The sequence below is a fragment of the Procambarus clarkii genome, chromosome 23 (genome assembly GCF_040958095.1).
Source record: "Procambarus clarkii isolate CNS0578487 chromosome 23, FALCON_Pclarkii_2.0, whole genome shotgun sequence".
In the NCBI taxonomy this organism is placed as follows: domain Eukaryota; kingdom Metazoa; phylum Arthropoda; class Malacostraca; order Decapoda; family Cambaridae; genus Procambarus; species Procambarus clarkii.
The window spans coordinates 44856497-44878607 of record NC_091172.1 but is presented as its reverse complement, the minus strand read 5'-3'; the positions used below and the strand labels follow the sequence as shown (position 1 = coordinate 44878607).

General features: G+C 32.3%; 1 protein-coding gene across 1 annotated transcript in view; it reads right to left on the bottom strand.

Moving 5' to 3' along the window:
* Nucleotides 1-1022: 1022 nt before the first annotated feature.
* Nucleotides 1023-22111, bottom strand: part of LOC123752541 (nucleoporin p54-like) — a 168229-nt gene continuing 147140 nt past the window's right edge. Inside the window, exons 2-3 of the mRNA XM_069329828.1 lie at nucleotides 1718-1793; nucleotides 1023-1588 (exon numbers count right to left, since the gene is read on the bottom strand). Coding sequence (XP_069185929.1) covers nucleotides 1023-1588; nucleotides 1718-1793 — 642 coding nt within the window. The remainder of the gene's footprint in view (nucleotides 1589-1717; nucleotides 1794-22111) is intronic.

Here is a 22111-nt window from a genome sequence, read left to right as displayed (position 1 = left end):
AGTAGAATGACGATTGTCACTGGTCAGTTTACGCTTTGTCCCCCGCTTCATTCTTCGTTCAGTTTCGTCGATGGTTACTAAGACATCATCCCCAAATAGATTTTTGACATCATATCGAGACAATAGATCATATTCATGAGAGGTCTTTGTAGTCAGTTTCAATTTAGCATTTTTGACTTTCTCGATGTATTGGGCTAATTTATCTCGAGTGAAAATTTTCCGGCTTCCATGCCCACCTTTTTCCAACATTTGGTTAATTTTTAATTCAAATTCCTTTTTTTGTATCACCTCTTCTTCTCTCTCACACCCTTCATTAACTTTTTGTCCCAATGGTAAAGACGTGGATGATGAAGGTAATGGTTCTTCATCAACACTAGTATCGTTATTATCACTTCTTTCTTGTTGTTTCTGTCCACATGTTAATGGAGAGGAAATTGTAGGTGTGTCCTCCATGCTGGAGCAAAATCGACTGACTCTGATATTAACCCTCACACGCTGAATATTTTATATTGACCAATCACTGACAGGCTTTCTTGGTTAAGCTGGCAGTTTATAGTTTGTGCTTATTTGACTAAATTATTCCTGTAAGACAACACAAACATTGTTGTTACATTCTAGGTCAATTATTTCAAGTTTCCGTTAAAATGTCAGTGTCATCAATATCTAGCAAAATTATTATAATACTTTGCCTAATGGGCAGAGTGCACTTATTGTATGTGAAAAAAAAAAAAAAAAAAAAAGGAACTAGACTAAAATTTAATTTATTGACTATCATCAATTCAATGTGTGTGTTGCGGGTTACAAACAAAAAATCAGTGTAGCATCATACCCTCCCTGAGAGTGAAATATCATCAGTTCAATGTGTGTTGCTAGTTACGAACAAAAAAAAATTCAGTGTAGCATCATACCCTCCCTGAAAGGGTGGAGGGAGGTGTTAAACAATGATAGGGTTAATTACCAATGTTTGAATGTGGTTTGGGGAAGTTGGTTGACGGTTAGCCAATTTCCTTAACTCTCAAAACTTAGCTGATGTTCTTCTTTATGTTAACGACCACTTGTATATCTTCCTTAAGTATGTTAACTATAGCCTGAAGTGCATCCTGCTGCCATTTTAGATATTGTAATATATCCTGCACTTTGTCAACAACCAGTCCATACCGTTGGGCTCGCGGAAAACTACCAGGCTTTATAGACTGAGCCATTAGTTCATTCAAACATCCCTTGAGGTCCTGCAGCTGCATATACAAGTTTTCTAATCGCAGTCGAATCTGATCCTCTATTTCTTCTAGTGGTAGATTTTTTTTCCTTTCAACCTCTTGTGCTGACACCAATTTTAGAACTCGGCGCATTATATTTGTCTGTTTCAACTTAAAATTCTGAATGGTAACTTTAATTGTCGTCTGCATACAACTTAATTGTCTTATATCATCCATAATATTCTTCATACTATTATGAATTTTATTACCATATTCTTCTTGATACTTGAACTGTTTCTGTAATTCCTGAAATCCCACTTTTACAACAGGTATCAATTTCTTTGGGTCAGGATTTTTTTGCTTGCCCAGTTCCCACAATGCTGGATCAATTCCTATAAACAATAAATAATTTATTTTAATTTTTAATTCCACAAATGTAGGAAAAAAATACCCCGTAATATCTTCACTTTTGTCATTATGTCACGATAAGTAGATGGATTGGTCATATCAAAATCATTTACCTCTTTGCGGTGTATCAAGATATTTCTTCATTTGTTGTTCAGTTAAAGTCAACATTGGAATAATCTGTTCAATAAACAAATTCTGAAACAGAAAAAGTAGGCATTTTTGTCTCTGTCTGTCTATCAAAAAACGTTCCATTAATAATGTCCCTTTTAAGCTAATTTGATTATTTAAGCCAACCTGATATCAATTCCCATTAAATATATTGGTGCAAGCTATAATAAGGCTTACTTTAGGCTTACCTTAAAAATTGAATTGTATGATGCTCTTAACATATGACTAAAGGTGTCAGTGGTAGATGCACGTTGAATCTCTCCTAGAAGGTATATTATAATATAGAGCAGTTTGCATAATACCATACTTGAAATCATTTTTTATGATAATTATTATTAGGGAAAACATTATAAAATCTTTAAAATTCTTTTACCATTAGGAAAAACTTGCTGAATGTAAAATCTGAAGTTCGTTTTGTTTGGTACTTCAGCAGCAAAAATTTCATTAACAACAACTTCATTACCTCCGAATAATAGACTCAATGCTGAAATAACTTCCTGTTTGTAGGCCCTGGAAGAATAAAAAAAAAAATAAAAAAAAACATTTTTTAATGTTCCCGGATCCTAGTCATATTTAACACTGAAAAATTATTAGAATATTATACAAGTATATGAATATTAATTACTTACTCCACTTCTGAAAGGCCCCTTCCAATTATAATTTGCACAATACCATCTTCATTACGATAATTGGGAATTTTTGTATAGCAAACTACTTTGAAACGACAATATGGATTTTCAGATGTGAACTCTACAGGTGACATATTGGACGAATAATAACCTGGAATAAAATTCATAAAATTATACTATTTTAATTATATACATTTTACAATATTATAAACAACTAGTCAAATCTACTAAGTTTTCCATAATGGTTTACTCACTACCACATTGAAAAAAAATAAAATCCACATATTTACCTTTACCAAACCCCCAAAAAGCTCGAAGTTGATTCCACTTTCGCAAGACCTCATCATTTTCATTATTGAAGTAGGAAGGAGCACAGATTGCAATATGTAATGCCATTGATGATGAGCCCGGTTGTTGGTGAAGCATCTGAAACTGATGATTGCCCCTATTTGATTCGACCAGTGAAATTAAAACAATGTTCATCGAATCCTCACACATTATGGTGAAACCATTTAACACACCATCTCACCAAATGACCTACAACAGATCACAATTGCCTTATGTTTGTAAATATATATTAATTTAACTAGTCAGTGGTATGAAGAAAACATTCAATAAAACATATCACTAACTAGTACAAATCAATAAATATCCAGCGACAGGCCTCCGTTGCAGAAATAGGAAAGCGTCTTTTCTTCACAGAAGTTCGTTTGTCAAATATTATGGAAAAAACAAAACAAAAAAAAACACTTCAATCAATATCATAATGCGCTTCTGTTAATAGGTCGAATTAAAAATTTTAACAATAATATATATCCAGCAGACAACATTGAGTTAACAACCACACTTCTTTTTGGCAAGACGAAACTTTATAGTTGATCTGGTGGTTTTCAGTCTATGACAAGCAGGCAACCCACAATCATCATTAACACATGAAGACACATGTGTATGCAAGAGGGTTGAATATAAGATTAACACCGAACAATGTGGATGTCTAGAAACTACTACATGATGACGAACCCGGCGAAACATTAGACAAATCGGGGTACAAGTTTTTTTTTGACATGATGCACTGTGGACAAATTCATACAGCAACACATTGGTTCCATCGTGGTTAGCAAACCATTCTAATATTTGTAATAAACTTTGAGTATTAATTTCACAATAACGTTGTTTTTTTGATATAGTCTCAGGCGTTATATTAACCAACTTTCTCAAAGCCACATTTTCATCATTGGAATGGATATGGTTTTCTATTTTAACAATAATAGACTTGCTAGTTGAAGTAGTATCTTTTTTCTCTTTTATCTTCTTCTCTTCGGCTCCCTCACTGATATCGCTAATATCATCCTAGAAAGATTAGATTTCATCACAAATGCACCTGAGACATTATTTATTTATTTATTATAATATAGTGTCCAAAGCTTCATCATGCTTATCATAAAATAACTTTTAGGTACTTACACCACAAGATTCCTTGGATAGCTCCATTACACAGTAGCCCGTATTACTACTGAACAGGATTCTGGCATACTGGTTGACTGGACTGGATACGGAGGCTCTTATATATTGTATCACCGGCATATTGCATGGAACTTAATGTAATGATTCATTTCTCTCTTTGAATTATATTCATTGGTGAATATAAAATAGAAAAGTTGATTCAATGGCGATAACCAAACTTGGTGTTTACATCGGACGATAGTAGTACTGCTTGGTAATCATGTGATATGTTGATATTTTATAAAGAAGATTATGGTTTTGTTATTATGTCCATAATTACATACCTCATATTTTGTAGTCTTGTAATTAGTGGAAAGAGAGAATGTAAGGTATTTAATTCATTATTCATCATGTCAAAATATAAATATGATAAGTAAAATAGTAAAAGATAATAGATATATATTTTTATTTTTATATTAAATTATTTATATTCTATATAAAAAAAAACATGTTCTATTCCATCCATCAACTAATTAACTAAAAGTCTGAATCTAATGTAAAAACACTGTATTGATCTGAATTCATTACACCATATTTTTGATATTCACTTACTTTTTTTTCAAAAAAATTAGTTTTCCCTTCTAATGAGATATTTTCCATAAAGTCAAATGGATTTTCTACATTATAAAGTTTCTTAAAACCGAGTTCAAAGAGAAGTCGGTCAGCCACAAATTCTATATACTTCCCCATTAGATCACAGTTCATACCAATAAGTTTGATTGGCAAGGCATCTGTTAAAAATTCTTGTTCAATCTTCACAGCATTATCAATGATAGAATATACATATTTCTGATCAGGCTTATTAATCAAGTACTTAAATATCAAGCAAGCAAAATCTGTGTGTAACCCTTCATCTCTAGAAATCAATTCATTACTGAAGGTTAGACCTGGCATTAAACCACGTTTTTTTAACCAAAATATTGCAGCAAATGAACCACTAAAGAAAATACCCTCTACTGCAGCAAAGGCAACAATGCGTTCGGCATATGTTGCCGTTCTATTGGTAATCCACCTTAGAGCCCAATCAGCTTTTTTCTTAACAGCTGGCAGCGTTTCAATAGCATTAAATAATCTGTTCTGCTCCTGTAAATCTTTTATGTATGTATTAATAAGTAAACTGTACATTTCATTGTGAATATTTTCCATGGCAATCTGAAAACCATAAAAACACCTCACTTCTGGTATTTGTACCTCTTGGCAGAAACGTTCAACAAGATTTTCATTGACGATACCATCTGATGCGGCAAAAAATGCTAGAACATGTGAAATGAAGTGACGTTCCTCGTCATTAAGTTTCTGTTCCCAATCTACAATATCCTTTGACAAGTCTACTTCTTCAACTGTCCAAAATGATGCTAGCGCCTTCTTATACATTTTAAAGATATCATGATTTTTAATTGGGAACAATGTAAAACGTCCTGGATTTTTAATCAAAAAGGGTTCAATCATCTGAAAAAAATATATAAATAAATAAATAAAATATTTATTTTAACATTATGTTCACTATCATAGCATAATAAACGAATGAAATTATTGAATTTTGAGTAAAAAAGAGATTAATTTACTACGTACATGTTCTTCCATCCTATATTTTATGTAAACTAAAATAGGTATATATACATACATACATATACATACACACACATATATATTCTTTTCTTTGACACGCTTCCCAATGAGCAGTATCCATTATAACACCAGGCAGTAATACTTCCTATGTTTTGAAGGCATGCCAATTGAACCTGATTGTGACTCACTGCTGCGTTTGTTGCTATTTACTTCAGTAACAGTATATTCACTATCTGGGAGAACTTCAGAAGGGTATATAGGGGGTATTTCATTGTTCCAAGTATCAAGTAGATTTGCTCTCAATTTTTCTGAATTGATACTCCCTATATCTTCTGTTAAAATATTTAAAGATTTTAAATGAGGTTTAATACTAATGTCTGCAAATTCATATGAAAGGTATTTATTTACCAATACATAATTTCGTTCCCAGTCATTCATACTTAAAATAATCTTAACATCTTCAAAATGTTTTAAATTAAAGTTTTCCACTTTATTTATTGAGGGCCAAGTAATTGAAGCACATTTTATAATAATTATTTCACTGTTTTGAAGATCAATTAATACGTCGGCAAATGTTTTTCTTACATTTATCGATGAAACATTATCTAATATAAGTAAAAATGAATTTTCCACTAAATGATACAAGTTGATTGTTGGATTAAAGTTTTGTAAAAATTCCACTTTTATTTTTAAATTATTTCTCCATATGACAATTTTATCCCACACTTGAATGATATTTTTGGGGGCTGTTAGTATTATAACAGAATATTTTCTGGGGTAGATTTCATATTGCTTTTTCATGGTTTACAAAAAAAAAGCAACTGCTCCACCCTTGCTGACAGTTGGGATCTTGAAGAACAAATAGAACCAATATCACCATCACTTTATAATTATCTGAAAATGATAAAAAAAATAGTTCTTTGTATATTATAAGCTCAGAAATATATAAAGATGTGTTGATACAAAAGTAGAATGAATAATTTGTTCCACAAGAACAAATCTACATACCTTATTTTTTATATAATTATCTTTTTAGTTTTAATATTTAAACAGGTTACTATATCATGCTTTATAGTATTATAAATCCTACATTTTAACCATGATCCTAAATTTAACCACAGCAAATGGATCACTCATTATATTAATATTTTTTGCCCACATTTTACATATTATAATATTTTCACCTGGGCTAAGTTTCAATTGAATAGGAAGAAGTGGGGCATAATATCCATCTACATGTTCCTTGGTTGGAAAATAATAAACAGGAAAACCTTGCGGAATATATTTGTTTGGACTATTAACCCAAATATGTGAACAAGATACCCATACACATTTTGGTAACTTATTACCATTAGCAATTGAGCTTTTCTTCATATTTTCACGCAGGCTTGCAATCTCATGATCTGCAGAGGATGGAAGATCTTCAATATTCTCATATACAATAGGTGAAAAATTTGGAAGATTACGAATAGATAATAAAATTATCGGTGTTAAGGTATTAAAATACCAATTCTCTTTTCTAAATTGATCAAATATGGATGTATCAAATTTACAGAATACATTATTATTTTCATCATTAGGAATCGTTGTATCATCATTACAATTAACTGTATTTACATGAGAAATCATATCGTAACCACGATTTTGGTCCATATAATACTTACTTTCAAAGACAACATACAGACCAGCAGGTTTAGTATTAGTTTTTGTAATGAAATTCATTGACAGTTGAGGATGCTGAGTTGAAATTGTTGACCTATTTCTTGAATAATATAAATATATAATTGAAAAGATCACAATTAAAACTATTATAAATATTATAATATATAAGGAATTTGATAGTGACATTATTATTTTATTTTATATAAAAAAATGTCTCTCACATCTAAACTAATAATGTATACTACTGATTATATTATATATATAACGAAACAACATTCTTGTTGACTTAGTTGTGTTATTTTGGATACGATGGTCATCTAGTCAATATGTGGGGTTACCTGCAGGGGTCACGACTATCCTCAGTTCTAATCTACACATGAATAATCTTCCATTTAGACCACCACACAGCTGAGTGGATACGAACATTGGATAGTGTCTTTCACCCTGATACCCCTGTTTCATAGCAGTGCTGTCAGGGGCTGTTTCCTGGGGGTAGAAATAGGCCTGGTCTAAAACTGGTCTGTGGGGACCTAGTAGCAAGAATGCACTTCTCAGCCTACTATGCAAGGCCCGATTTGCCTAATAAGCCAAGTTTTCCTGAATTAATATATTTTCTCTAATTTTTTTCTTATGAAATGATAAAGCTACCCATTTCATTATGTATGAGGACAAGTTTTTTTTATTGGAGTTAAAATTAACGTAAATATATGACCGAACCTAACCAACCCTACCTAACCTATCTTTATAGGTTAGATTAGGTTTGGTAGCCGAAAAAGTTAGGTTAGGTTAGGTTAGGTAGTCGAAAAATAATTAAATCATGAAAATTTGGATCATGGTTTGGATCATGGTTTTCATGAATTAATTGTTTTTCGACAACCTAACCTACCTAACCTAACCTAACCTAACTTTTTCGGCTACCTAACCTAACCTAACCTATAAAGATAGGTTAGGTTAGGTTAGGTAGGGTTGGTTAGGTTCGGTCATATATCTACGTTAATTTTAACTCAAATAAAAAGAAATTGACCTCATGCATAATGAAATGGGTAACTTTATCATTTCATAAGAAAAAAATTGGAGAAAATATATTAATTCAGGAAAACTTGGCTTATTAGGCAAATCGGGCCATGCATAGTAGGCTGAAAAGTGCGTTCTGGCTACTAGGTACGACATATATATATATATATTAAATTATTGTTGACTCGAGCTCCTTTTTTATCTGTGATATAAATGCTAAAATTATATTGATCTCATTTTCAATTACATCAGTTAGAATATTATCTCTGTGTGATGTTAATGTTTCACTAAAGGCTTCCTCAAGAACTGTTGGAGTATAATTCAACAAATGAAGGCAACCATAATTATGAACATGTTGAGCCACATTACATTTGATTTCATCTGTATGGAATGAACTGTAAATAATCTGTGCATGACATAAACCATATGGATTCTGGCAATTCAGTTGTTGATTAACATTATTAGATAATGGTGATGGTGGAGATGATGTTAGTTCAAGTTGAGATGGTGGTTGGGAAGAAGAAGGTAGTCTAGGATTATGAATAGGTTTTCGTGATGTAACTTTATATGGATTTTGGGAGTGAGTGGGTTTTAAGGTAATATTCCCTTGTAAGGTCAAATAATTGCGTACCAATGTATGTTGTTTATGTATAACTCCTCCACCATTAGCAATCCATATAATAGTTACAAATAGAGAGTGTAACATATCGAGAAGTAGACGACAATTACTTTGAGCTAAATAATTATGATATATTTTGAAGTCTTTGCTACCTATTATTAAATTTTCTTTGCATTTAACTTTGATTCTATTTAGAGTATTACTTTCAATATTTTCAATATTTTCAGTACGTTGTATTAAAGATTGGGGATGAGAAAACACAATATCTTTAATTTTTTTGGTTTCTGCATGAGGTGAAAATAAATAATGAAGGAGACTAAATGACATAATATAAAATTTCCCTGTTTCAGAAACCAGCAAACGATATGGATGTATTAGATAGGGAAAATATTTAATTATATTAAATACTTGGTGAATTTTATTGATCAAATCGCTCAATTGGGTTAAATATATTAAACGCTTAGAAATAGAAAATAAATCACACAAGCCCAAAATGGGACGAATTCCCAATAAATCATTATTATGATCTTTACTATCAATTGCACAATCATTAGTTCCTAGCTTCCACATATTATCAAACATTTCTACCGATCGACCATCTATAAGTCTAAATCTGTGAGAGGGATTTGCAACAAGGGAATTTAGATCATGTTCATTTAAGAGATAAAGTGGCGTAATATTATTCTTGAAACCACCTAAGAGTAAATCAGCTGTAATTTGGCCATTGGTTTCGTGAGAAAAAATATGATGAGGGCTAATGTATATTATCTGAATTTCTTTAGGTATAATTTTCTTTGAAAGATAAAGTGAATCTAATGACTGGCCCAGTAAACCTAGTGGCTTCATTTCACATAATACAGGATGTATATGGAGTATATTATCTTTTCCATAATATTGGAATGAAGAAAAATTTGAAAGTTTTAAACATAAATTTTGATTCATAATTAGAGTTAGGCCTAGTAAAAACTTGTCATTGATCTTATTATTATCAATTAGAAGATTTTTATTCATTTTTTTTTTATAACCTATACCAATTTCTTTCTATGATTAAATAGTTGTTTTCTTTGTTTATTTGTGTATTTGCGATTTACCATAATTTTTCTGAAATAAATTCTAAATAGCCCACTGGTGTGAAGCTGGTACAACACACTAGTGTGTCTGGTTACTGGTACAACACACTAGTGTCTCTGGTGACTGGATCACTTATCAGTGATCTGTCTGGCTCCCCTGGTATAAATATACAAAAACAGAGCTGTGGTAAACACCTACAGTAACAGACCATGGTAAATTTATAGAAGAAAATTGAAAATATATTTTCAAAAATTATGGTAAATAAATAAATATATAGTTGTATTAGAATTTTTTCATTATATATGAAGTTATTCTTATTATAACAAAACAGGGTTCACATGAAAACCACATAGATATAGCAGACTGGATGATTCTATTTATTAAAAAATATTTTACAGATTGTCTGTCATATAAACCATAAAGGTATTTTTATGGTTAGGTATTTAGTAGTGTCAATATCGCAGCCTTACCTAAATATCTATATGACCAAACCTAAAATCAACCCTACCTAAATATGAACTGATTTAAAAAAAAAAAAAATATATATATATAGTTCAATTTAAAATGAACATATCATAGAATTTTTTAGCCTTTGAATATTCAAGAAAGGTACACCTAACACTTGTAAATGTAATTTTTCCTGTATTTATGAAACCATTGACCAGTCCTTGTTCAGTAGTCACTGTCCCGATAATCACTTCCGAACATGAGTATTGAATATCAATCTGACTTCCTGTTCGTTGGTTATCATTGACTATAACAGGATGTCCAAACATGTAATCACCACATTCATTATGGGTTAAAACATTAAATTTCCTAAGGGTATCATGTGAATATGCTGGATCTCTTAACAATGATAAACATAAATTTATATAAGTGTCTCGCTTTAGTGGAATAGTTGATCTCATATTCCAGCAATCTTCCAACTTGGAGATGATATAAATTTTCCTTTTACCATGAATACCATGGACACTGATAAGCATGTCCACCACTTTCTTCACTCGCTCATTAATTAAAAGTTCAAAAAATTTATCATCAAAAGTGGGATTTTTCTTGATAATTTTAGGGGTTTTGTTGATTTTGGTGATTTTGGAGGACGATACCATGATGATTATTGCTAGAATATCCTCCTGAAAAAAACATGAAAATAACATGTTTAGAAAATAGATCTAAATGGGACCAAACCATACTATTCATGTCATATATACACCAATTCCATTCCATTTTAGTTTGACTGAAATAACTACTTGCCTTTTAGTGCCACTAGTTATCCTTGTGATGAGTCTAGGAACCTTAATGGTTATATCTTGGTACAGAACCCATATTTTATATCTTTGGAAAAAAAAAATATATATATAATATTATTCAAAAGTACATAATGTTATTACACAATCTTTATCTTGCGATTATATCAATTAAAATAGTATATTTATAAATCAAAAAGAATATCCTGACAGAATACGTCTACATCCCGGAGAAGTAAAGTCTATAGATTTCACTTATTCTGTTATTTATTCGTTGTTAATCAAAAAACCCATTTCAAATTTTAATTTCAAACACTTGACATGAAGGTAGACTTGGAGGTTTATGTGTACTAGCATGTTTTAAATTTATCTTTATATACATTATCTTCCATACATGATTATTTGGACTGCATACCATACCCGTTTCTTGTTCAAAAATTCCCACACATGAGTTTCGGATATGTATGGTGCCACAACAACTGATTTTGACCATACCAAAATTGGATTGATAAGCTTGTATTCCATTTTCTAAATTAGGACTGAACTGAATCTTATACTCTTGAAATGTTTGTTTTAAAAGTTGGAAAGTATTTCCTCCTCCAAAAGCATGTCTCTCACTATTTGACTGGCCAATTAAGTAAATATCAGTGTAACTGTTGTCATAAAAAATATCACCTCGAAAAGTATCTCCGGGTAGGTGGAAACACTCTGGCTGCAAACGATTAATCATTCTAAAATACCATTTACAAAATTTTTGTATAAACTCGTCACTTCTTATAACTTCCATTTTATGTTCTACCGGGGAAAGAACACCACATACAAATTTGTTTTTTTCATTATTAGTTCGAATAGAAGTTTTAGGAACATCATCACATAAGACAGGTTGTTTTTTTTCATTATTTGTTTGAGTAAAAGTTTTAATTTCACTCTCTTCTGTCTGATGCTGTAATAGTGTACTTATATATGAATCACATTGACATTGTACTGTTCCTAAATTTGTACGTTCTGCAGTACCCATAAAACTACATTGTTTAGGATTTTTAATTATATTCTTGGTTTCACCAGTTGTATATTGAATAAAACTTGGATTGGAACATAAAATGATGTTCGTATTTCCGGGTATTGAGAGTTGGATAGCACTTGTAATTTCGGTTTGGGGGTTTGAATGTGCTCTTCCTTGTTCAGTTGAATATCCGATACCTATTTTACCATGCTGCTTTGTCCAAAACTCTTTCACAGCTATTACCAATTCCATTTTCTTAGCAAAAGGCATTGATGGTACTTGATTTTTATAGAGGTAGTTAAAAAGATTTTGGGCAGTAAGACGTCGATAAGAAAACAAGCGTTTCAAGTCTGAAGTGTAGTATAAAATTATTTTTAGGGCTTCTTGAGAACTTTTAGGTGAAAGGCGATGATTACCTGTTGATGTCTGAGCCAGACATCTAATATCTTCAGGGCTCAGTGTTTTTAACAAATCACGTACATTGGCTTCATAAGGGGAATTTATGAGGTTCATAACATATAGGAAGGAATACAACACTAAGAATGGAGATAAATAATATAAAAGTTTATTTATTTACTTACTTCTTTATTTATTATATAAATATATAGAAAGTACATTAATGTACATAATAAAACTGAATGTAGCCTCAAAAAAATATCATTGAGTCAATGTCGCTATGTAGAGCGACACACACGGGACACTGTCTCTGACCACACCCTTGTCGAGTCCACTTCCTTCACACCTATCGCACTGTAATAATCCATTCCGTGTCCAATCATAGTAAGAGTCACTCACCACAGATAATTGTACTTTTGACCAGAAGAGGGCGCCTTCTTTTCCCATACTTGTGGGTGACGGCTCATAGATAGCAGCGCTGCCATCGCTTCTCCATTCTCTGTGGAGGCGTCGGGTCCATAACACAATTACAATGAGAGCCATATTTATAAATCGTGAAATAGAAATACTCACTCATTGTTAACAAAATTTATTTAGGGTTGGGGTTTGAATAGGGTAGTATCATCATATCTTTGTCTCAAATTTCCCAAATAATAGGTAATTGGGATTAACATAGTAGTATATCAAAAGGCCCTTCTTACAATAATGTCAGTCCAAAAATTAAAACTCTTTATTGAGGATTAAGTTATTATATCTTAGCCAATAGCCAAGGCTACCTACCACCAAAGTACAGCTCACCACCCATATATTTTCCTTCAATGTTGGAATGATTGGAATTACCAATTTAAAATTTCAAGTCATATATACGATATATATGGGAATTTAGGGGATATTACAAAAAAAAACATACCAATTTAAAAACACCATGTAAAATAATTATAACATTTAAAATTGTGAAAACAATTGTTAATATAATGAAAAATTTCTTAACAAATAATGATATCGTTTTCTTCGTGTGTGTAATACCTATATAAATGGTTCCATTTGTAACATATTTACTGTTATTTATATTTAAACTATTATCAAGGATTGTAATGTTATATTTTTCATATAACCAACACATTATGACATTCAAATTATCTTGTAAATTATTACACACCTGAGTTTCGTTATTGATACCTCCTACTATTATAGACAAGTGATTCCAACATAGTAGTATATTTTTATAATCCCACAATACAGAAAATTTCATATATTTAACAGGAGTCCTAATCATATATGCATCTTTAATAAAAGATAAATTTTGTACATTTTCATTATAACTTTGTACATTTTCATTATTATAATAACGGCATTCTATTAAAATTGACGCTAAGTTAGTTATGTTTATTTGGTTTGGAAGTATAATAGATGAATTTCGTCCTATTAGTATATATACCTGTATAGTGTCTTTAAAGTTTAACTGGAACTCGAACCATTCTTGTTGTGATAGTAAATCATATATATTGAAAAGTTCTTCATGTTTATATTTAATTTGCTCATCACCTCTATCAAACCAGTATTTAATTGAATCTTTCAATACTATAACTTCATTGCAATCATACTCTTGATTCATTGGAATTACTGGAATAATTATTAATAATAATAATAATAATAATATTAATAATAATAAAAAAAGGGTTGGAATCATTTTCAAGCCACAAAATAAACTAAAAATAATATAACATTAAAGCTTGTTTTTATATTTTAATCTTTCAACATTTAGTAAAAAATATATGGTTATGGATGTCATTATTAACAATCAAGGAAATCAGCAACCAAAAGCAGATCTAGAGCAATATTATTTTCAATTGGAAATTCAGGATCAGTAGTAATCTCATTTTTCTTGAATTGAGTATTGTAGGTGAAATATGTACACGCTTTTTGAAGAAGATATGATCTGAAGAAATAAAATAAAAAAATAAAAGTATTATAATTATTTATTTATTATATACAGTTTATATGTTTCTCTAAATAACAGTTAATCTCTAAATATAACAGTTTATATAATAACACTTTGTTCTAACAGCTTTATACTTACGGAATTGTTTTAAAATGGATTTCATTTTTTTCCTGTTCAATACACGTTGTTGAACTTGACATCATAGCTTGAATTAAATTTGAGGTGAAGGCATCTTTCCTTTTAATGATGAATTCATGGTCATCACAAGATATTAACTTGATGTATGTGGAATTAGGACCTTCACATCCACCATAGAAAATCTGGTAATATTGCGTTAGTGTTTTTTATCTTCAAAAAACATTCAATCCTATTTTACATCATCTCATCATGATAAAACTTAATATGTATATTGTGGAGGTTTCTCTACATTTAAGTTATCATTTTTCATAGCAAACCAAATTTCTTCGGAATGGGGTTTACTTGGATGAAAAAATTCATTGACAAGAAATTTAAGAAATATTTGAGCATCCTCAGTAACCCACATATTACAACAATTGTTTGCATAAACATAATATATGTGAACATATACCCAACAATTATTATACTTAATTCTTGCTGTTATGGTGAAATACCAACCATAATAAATGAAATAATTATATATCCGGTCCATATGGTCATATTTAATAAAATCTTGAAATCCGGATTCGGATAATTCTTCTTTAGTGAATGTACATTTTTCTAAGCATTCAACTTTACATTTAGTTTCAAGAAATATCCTATCTAGCTCACTTTGCAATTCTTTAAATTTTTTAAAATTAGAATCATATTTAAATGGAGCGTCAAATTTATTTATAAAAAACTTGATTTTTTCATATTCCTCTTCATTTACCTTTTTATCTTCATCTTCTTCTTCAATTACCTTTATATCTTCATCTTCTTCTTCAATTACCTTTATATCTTTATCTTCCTCTTCAGTTACCTTTTTATCTTCATCTTCTCCCCTTTCTTCATCTCCCTTTTCATCTTCAACTCCTCCTTCATTTACTTTCCTCTCTTCATCATTTCCCAATTTCTCAATGCCAACTTCTTCCCCATTACCAATATCCATTTGGTTCATTTTTCCCAACCTGAAAAATATATATATTATAATTGAAATAGTCTGGTGTATTGAAATAGACTAAGATGATCATCAATCTATTCAAGGAGAAACAGAAACAATCTCAATCAAAAATTGAAAGTTATCTACTACTTAAAAAAAAGAAAGAAAAAAAAAAAGAAAAAACAAACTGAAATACTTACGCCTTATTTACGCCTTAGTAAATGTTAATATACTACACAACAATGGTTGTAAGTATAACTTTTAGAAGTTCACTGTAGTAATATCCAAAGAAACGCAGGATGAGAATTGAGATACTGCTCGGATCCCACCTCCTTTTATACAACACACACACACACACACACACACACACACACACACACCCACCCACACCAACACAAAGACACACACCCACACCAACACAAAGACACACACACACACACACACAACGACACACACACACTTACACACACACACACACACACTTACACACACAAAGACACACACACACACACAAAGACACACACTTACACACACACACACACACACACACACAACGACACACACACACTTACACACACACACACACACTTACACACACAAAGACACACACACACACACAAAGACACACACACACACACACACACACACACACACACACACCCACACCAACACAAAGACACACACCCACACCAACACAAAGACACACACACACACACACACTTACACACACAAAGACACACACAAAGACACACACACACACACACACACACCCACACCAACACAAAGACACACACCCACACCAACACAAAGACACACACACACACACACACACACACACACACACACTTACACACACACACACACACACTTACACACACAAAGACACACACACACACACAAAGACACACACACACACACACACACAAAGACACAAAGACACACACACACACACACACACAAAGACACAAAGACACACACACACACACACACACACACACACAAAGACACACACACACACACTTACACACACAAAGAGACACACACACACACAAAGACACAAAGACACAAAGACACACACAAAGACACACACACACACACACACAAAGACACACACAAAGACACACACAAAGACACACACAAAGACACACACAAAGACACACACAAAGACACACACAAAGACACACACACACACACAACGACACACACACAAAGACACACACACACACACACAAAGACACAAAGACACACACACTTAAACACACATAAAGACACACACACACACACACACACAACGACACACACACAGAAAGACACACACACACACAAAGACACAAAAACACACACACTTAAACACACATAAAGACACACACAACGACACAAAAACACACACTTAAACACACATAAAGACACACACAAAGACACACACAAAGACACACACACACACACACAAAGACACAAAGACACACAAAGACACACACACACACACACACACACACACACACACAGCTCCTCCGCTCAGTCACTCTTTGACATCCGGCACCCACAAGCATATATACACACTTGGTTATTTAAATCTAGATAAGGCAACACTGTTTTAAATCATATAGACATCTAATGTATAAAAAAAATACATTTGAAATTAACTAGAAAGTTGGAAGTTTATGAAGAATGGTATATAAACCAGCAAAAGATTAAACATGAATACACCAAACAGGAATAATTTTTTGTGACATATTAACACGGAATCATGTGACGAAGGGAATTACTTTCGTATTTTTAGTGATATTGATGACTAATGATAATATTGTTTAAGAACCCGAAATCCCCATCTCTTAACTGACATCATTCAAACCGGGAAAAAAGGATGAAATTGTAACGTTTATCAATCAAGATGAAGGTATATTACCAAAAGCAGCAGCAACACCACCACCACCACCACCACCACCACCCCTACTTAAAAACATTGGTTTACCATCTTAGTATAATGTCTCTTTCTATAATAAAAATCCAGCCCCTCTTTTTTTTATATATATATAAAATGTATAAAAAAAAATCCCAAAATCAATCCTTAAAATGGATTCTGACCTATCACACCTACCATCACCATCACTACCACAATCACCACCGACACCGACTCCGCCACAATCACCACTGCAACCGACACCGCAACAATCACCACTGCAACCGACACGGCAACAATCACCACTGCAACCGACACCGCAACAATCACCACTGCAACCGACACCGCAACAATCACAACTGCAACCGGCACCGCAACAATCGCCACTGCCACCATTCAAAGAAGATAATACTGAAAATTTAATGATTGTGGAGGATCAAACAAACATATTTATTAATAATCAAAATGATGAAGAAGAAAAACGAAAATATGTTCAATTTATACAAGAAAAAGTTTCAAATTATAAAAACAACTTTCATAATTCCAATTCACCTTTCAAATTAGCTTTTATGATCATTAATAATATGGTTATCCCGTATTATAATTCTTCAAAATGTCCAAATAAAATTTCAGATGCAATTTACAAACAACTTATTTTAATGCCGAATGAGCAAATTTTTCATGATGCATTGATTAACTATTATAAAGAAAATCCTATTCATCTATCACCAAATTGGAAAATTGACACCACAAATTTAAATAATTTACAGTTGTATTATTTGTATCACATGTTAATACAATCTGGTTATGATATTGAATATAGCAATTCACATTTATTCTCCATATAATTAAATTGACAAATAAGTATTTTAATAATAAGTAGTATAGAAATGATATTATATTATATTTTTTTTTAATACCTTTATTCTTATTGTAAATATTATTTAAAAAAAAGTATCACTACAGAGAGTATATCAATTCGAGTTGGATATATGTGGTACCTAGTAGCCAGAACGGACTTCTCAGCCTACTATGTAAGGTCTGATTTGCCTAATAAGCCAAGTTTTCACGAATTTATATGTTTTCTCTAATTTTTTTCTTATGAAATGATAAAGCTACCCATTTCATTATGTATGAGTTAAAAAAAAATTATTGGAGTTAAAATTAACGTAGATATATGACCGAACCTAACCAACCCTACATAACCTAACCTAACATAGGTTAGGTTAGGTTAATATAATATATGTTAAGTAACGGCCTATTGAATGAATCTCAATCATCAACTCCCCACTATATGATATATGACTCACGCCGTTTACCCGCGCTTCTTTGAATTTCTTCACTTTGACATTCCGAGCACTGGGCAGAAATCACATTACATCAACATCTATCTCTGACCATCGCATTGCTTTGCTTTGTTTTAATTAGACAGTCCGATTCCCCTGGTCCATACCAATTTTGAGTTGATTACTATATATGATGGTCAATGTTGGAAACTAGTTCAACAAACAATTTAGTTATCATCGAACCTATATCCAATATTTGCATTATGAATTTCAATTGTGATGATGCTGGGTACCCATCCATCTTCAGTAGAACCCATCCAGAACCATTTTGGGTTTATGAGGTATGTTTTTTATATTTTTTTTTTTTGGGGGGTATCCTAAAACAAAAACAAAAACAAAAACAAAAATAAATTAATAATGAACCTTGATATTTAGCACGTGCATTTTAACTAACATAAATAAATTTGAAGAAATAATGTACTATTAACTCATCACCTCTATTTTTCTCTTAATTTCAATTGCATCATCTTTATTAATGAAGGTGTATTATTATTCATATATATTGGTGGTTCTATACCAAAAACTGCCTTGTAAGGCGATACGGCAATTCCACGTGAATATGCTGTGTTTTTGGTGAATTGCACAAAGGGAAGTCCAGCTGACCAATCTCGCGTTTGATTTTCACACATCCAACTGCCAAGCATTTTGATTACATTTTCTTTTGTACATTCAATGCTCCCTTGGCTCTGTGGATGACGAGGTTTGCTATTAATGAGGAGCATGTTGGGCCACATTTCGTTTTTTAGCTCTTGAATCACCTCTGCCACAAATTCACGGCCGTTATCGCTCTGCAGAATTCGTGGGGCTCCCAAGAGAGCAAATATATCGAGTAAGTGGCGTGCCACTTCAATCGCCCGTTTACTGCGAAGAGCTCGTAAAACCGAAAACTTTGTTAAATGATCTTGATAATGTAAAATATATTTATACACACATCCTCCTTCTTTTTGCATATTTATTAAATCCATTTGTCCTCGCTCCGCAAAACTGGTCGATACAATGGGCCGTATTACCCCCTTTTTTCGTCGAGGAAGTCGTTTCAAATTACATATGTGGCAGAGTGAAATAAAGAGTTTCACCGATTGTTGAGTGACGTTAGCGATAGTTTTACTTGCTTCAAAATAAGTTCTTTTTTCTCCTCCGTGACAAACTGCTCTGTGTGCATCATAAATCGTATCATACAATTGCCCTTGATGTATGAAACGACGACACATCCGGCCAGGATCAGCTGTTGTTGCTCCTGTTGTTGTTGTTGTTGTTACAACCGTAGTAGAATGACGATTGTCACTGGTCAGTTTACGCTTTGTCCCCCGCTTCATTCTTCGTTCAGTTTCGTCGATGGTTACTAAGACATCATCCCCAAATAGATTTTTGACATCATATCGAGACAATAGATCATATTCATGAGAAGATTTCCAATTCAGTTTCAATTTAGCATTTTTGACTTCCTCAATGTATTGTGCTAATTTTTCTCGAGTAAAAATTTTCCGACTCCCAGGCCCACCTTTTTCCAACATTTGGCTAATTTTTAATTCAAATTCATGTTTGCTGCAAAATTCTTCGTTTTTCTTTTGCTTTGATATCATCCTATCACTATTTTAATTTTATTTCAATATGTTTATTATATAACCACCAAGTTTTTTTTTTTTTTTACAAATCGCCTAGAACACTAGTGATGATAATGGAATTTGACTTGAAAAGGAATTGAAAAGAAGAGTTTGAAGCCTTTACTGTAAACCTGAAGAATCTCGAAATATAAATAAAAAAAAAATATATATAATGCCATGCCTAGTAAAATATATAATATGGTCAGACGGATTTAATAAATTTACCATTCATTAATTACATACCAAAATGAGTGGACAACATAGCATGAAAACATTAGAAGGTTTAAATTTCAAAATAAATTTAAACATTTTAAAACGAAATGGGTTTTATTATAACAAACAAGAAAATCTATGGAAATGTATAAAGTGTCATTTGTCACTTACATTCAATATAAATAGTAATGCAATTGTATATCCAGAACATAATTGTACATTTATTTCACAAATTAAAACACCTATCAGAATGTTTAACAACATTTTTTTTTTGAAGTTTGAAAGTGCACGTCTAGACACATTTAACAATTGGAAATTCCCATGGATTTCCCCTCTAAATTTAGCTAGGGATGGATTTTTTTATCTTAAAAGAAACGATGCATGTGCATGTATTTTCTGCAATACAGTTATCAAGAACTGGCAAATAAACGATATTCCACATAATAAACATAGACAAAGAGTTCCTTATTGTCCATTTATCATGGGAAAACCCGTTGGTAATGTCCCTTTAGAGTTATGTGAAGTTATTCTGCAATCAAATTTAGTCCTCTCATTGTCACCTCATTGTCCCAGTGTCGATCGAACATATGAAGATTGTAAAAATCGCCTGGAAAGTTTTAGCACATGGCCACTTACATTACCAAACTCAGAAGATCTAAGTTCAGCTGGATTCTTTTATACAGGTCTTAGTGATCATGTGAAATGTGCTTTTTGTAATCTTGGGCTATGGAATTTTGACATTTCTGACAAGCCTCTACTTCTTCATATTCAATGGAATCCGGAATGTAGCTTTCTGAAAAGTTTCATGGATTTATCCTCGAACAAAATTGAGATTACAATACGAAAATTTCGAGAGGTATCTGTAAATGATAAAAAAAATCTAATTCAATCTTTAATTGAAGGAATGGATACCATATGCCAAACCATTTACCATGATAATATACCTCGAGATATTATACATAGTATTGTAAAAGAAACTATAGAAAAAAAAGAATTTGCAGTATTGTTTTCATATATTTTATTTCGGTATAAATGTCAGGAAAAACAATTTGGGAAAATTTTGGTAAAAAATTTTCCTCAAATAATAAAAGATATGGAAACTACCACAACCCAAACAACACCCCCACCATCACCCTACCCAAACCCCACCAACACAACAACCCCCACAACAACCCAAACAATAACCCAAACCCCACCAACACAACAACCCAAACAATAACCCGAACCCCACCAACACAACAACCCCCACAACAACCCAAACAATAACCCAAACCCCACCAACACAACAACCCCCACAACAACCCAAACAATAACCCAAACACTGCCACCACCACCACCACCACCACCACCACCACCACCACCACCCTCCCAAAACCTAACCAACACAACAACCCAAAAAATAACCCAAACACTGCCACCACCACCACCACCACCCTCCCAAAACCTAACCAACACAACAACCCAAACACTGCCACCGCCACCACCACCACCACCACCACCACCACCCTTCCAAAACCCAACAACA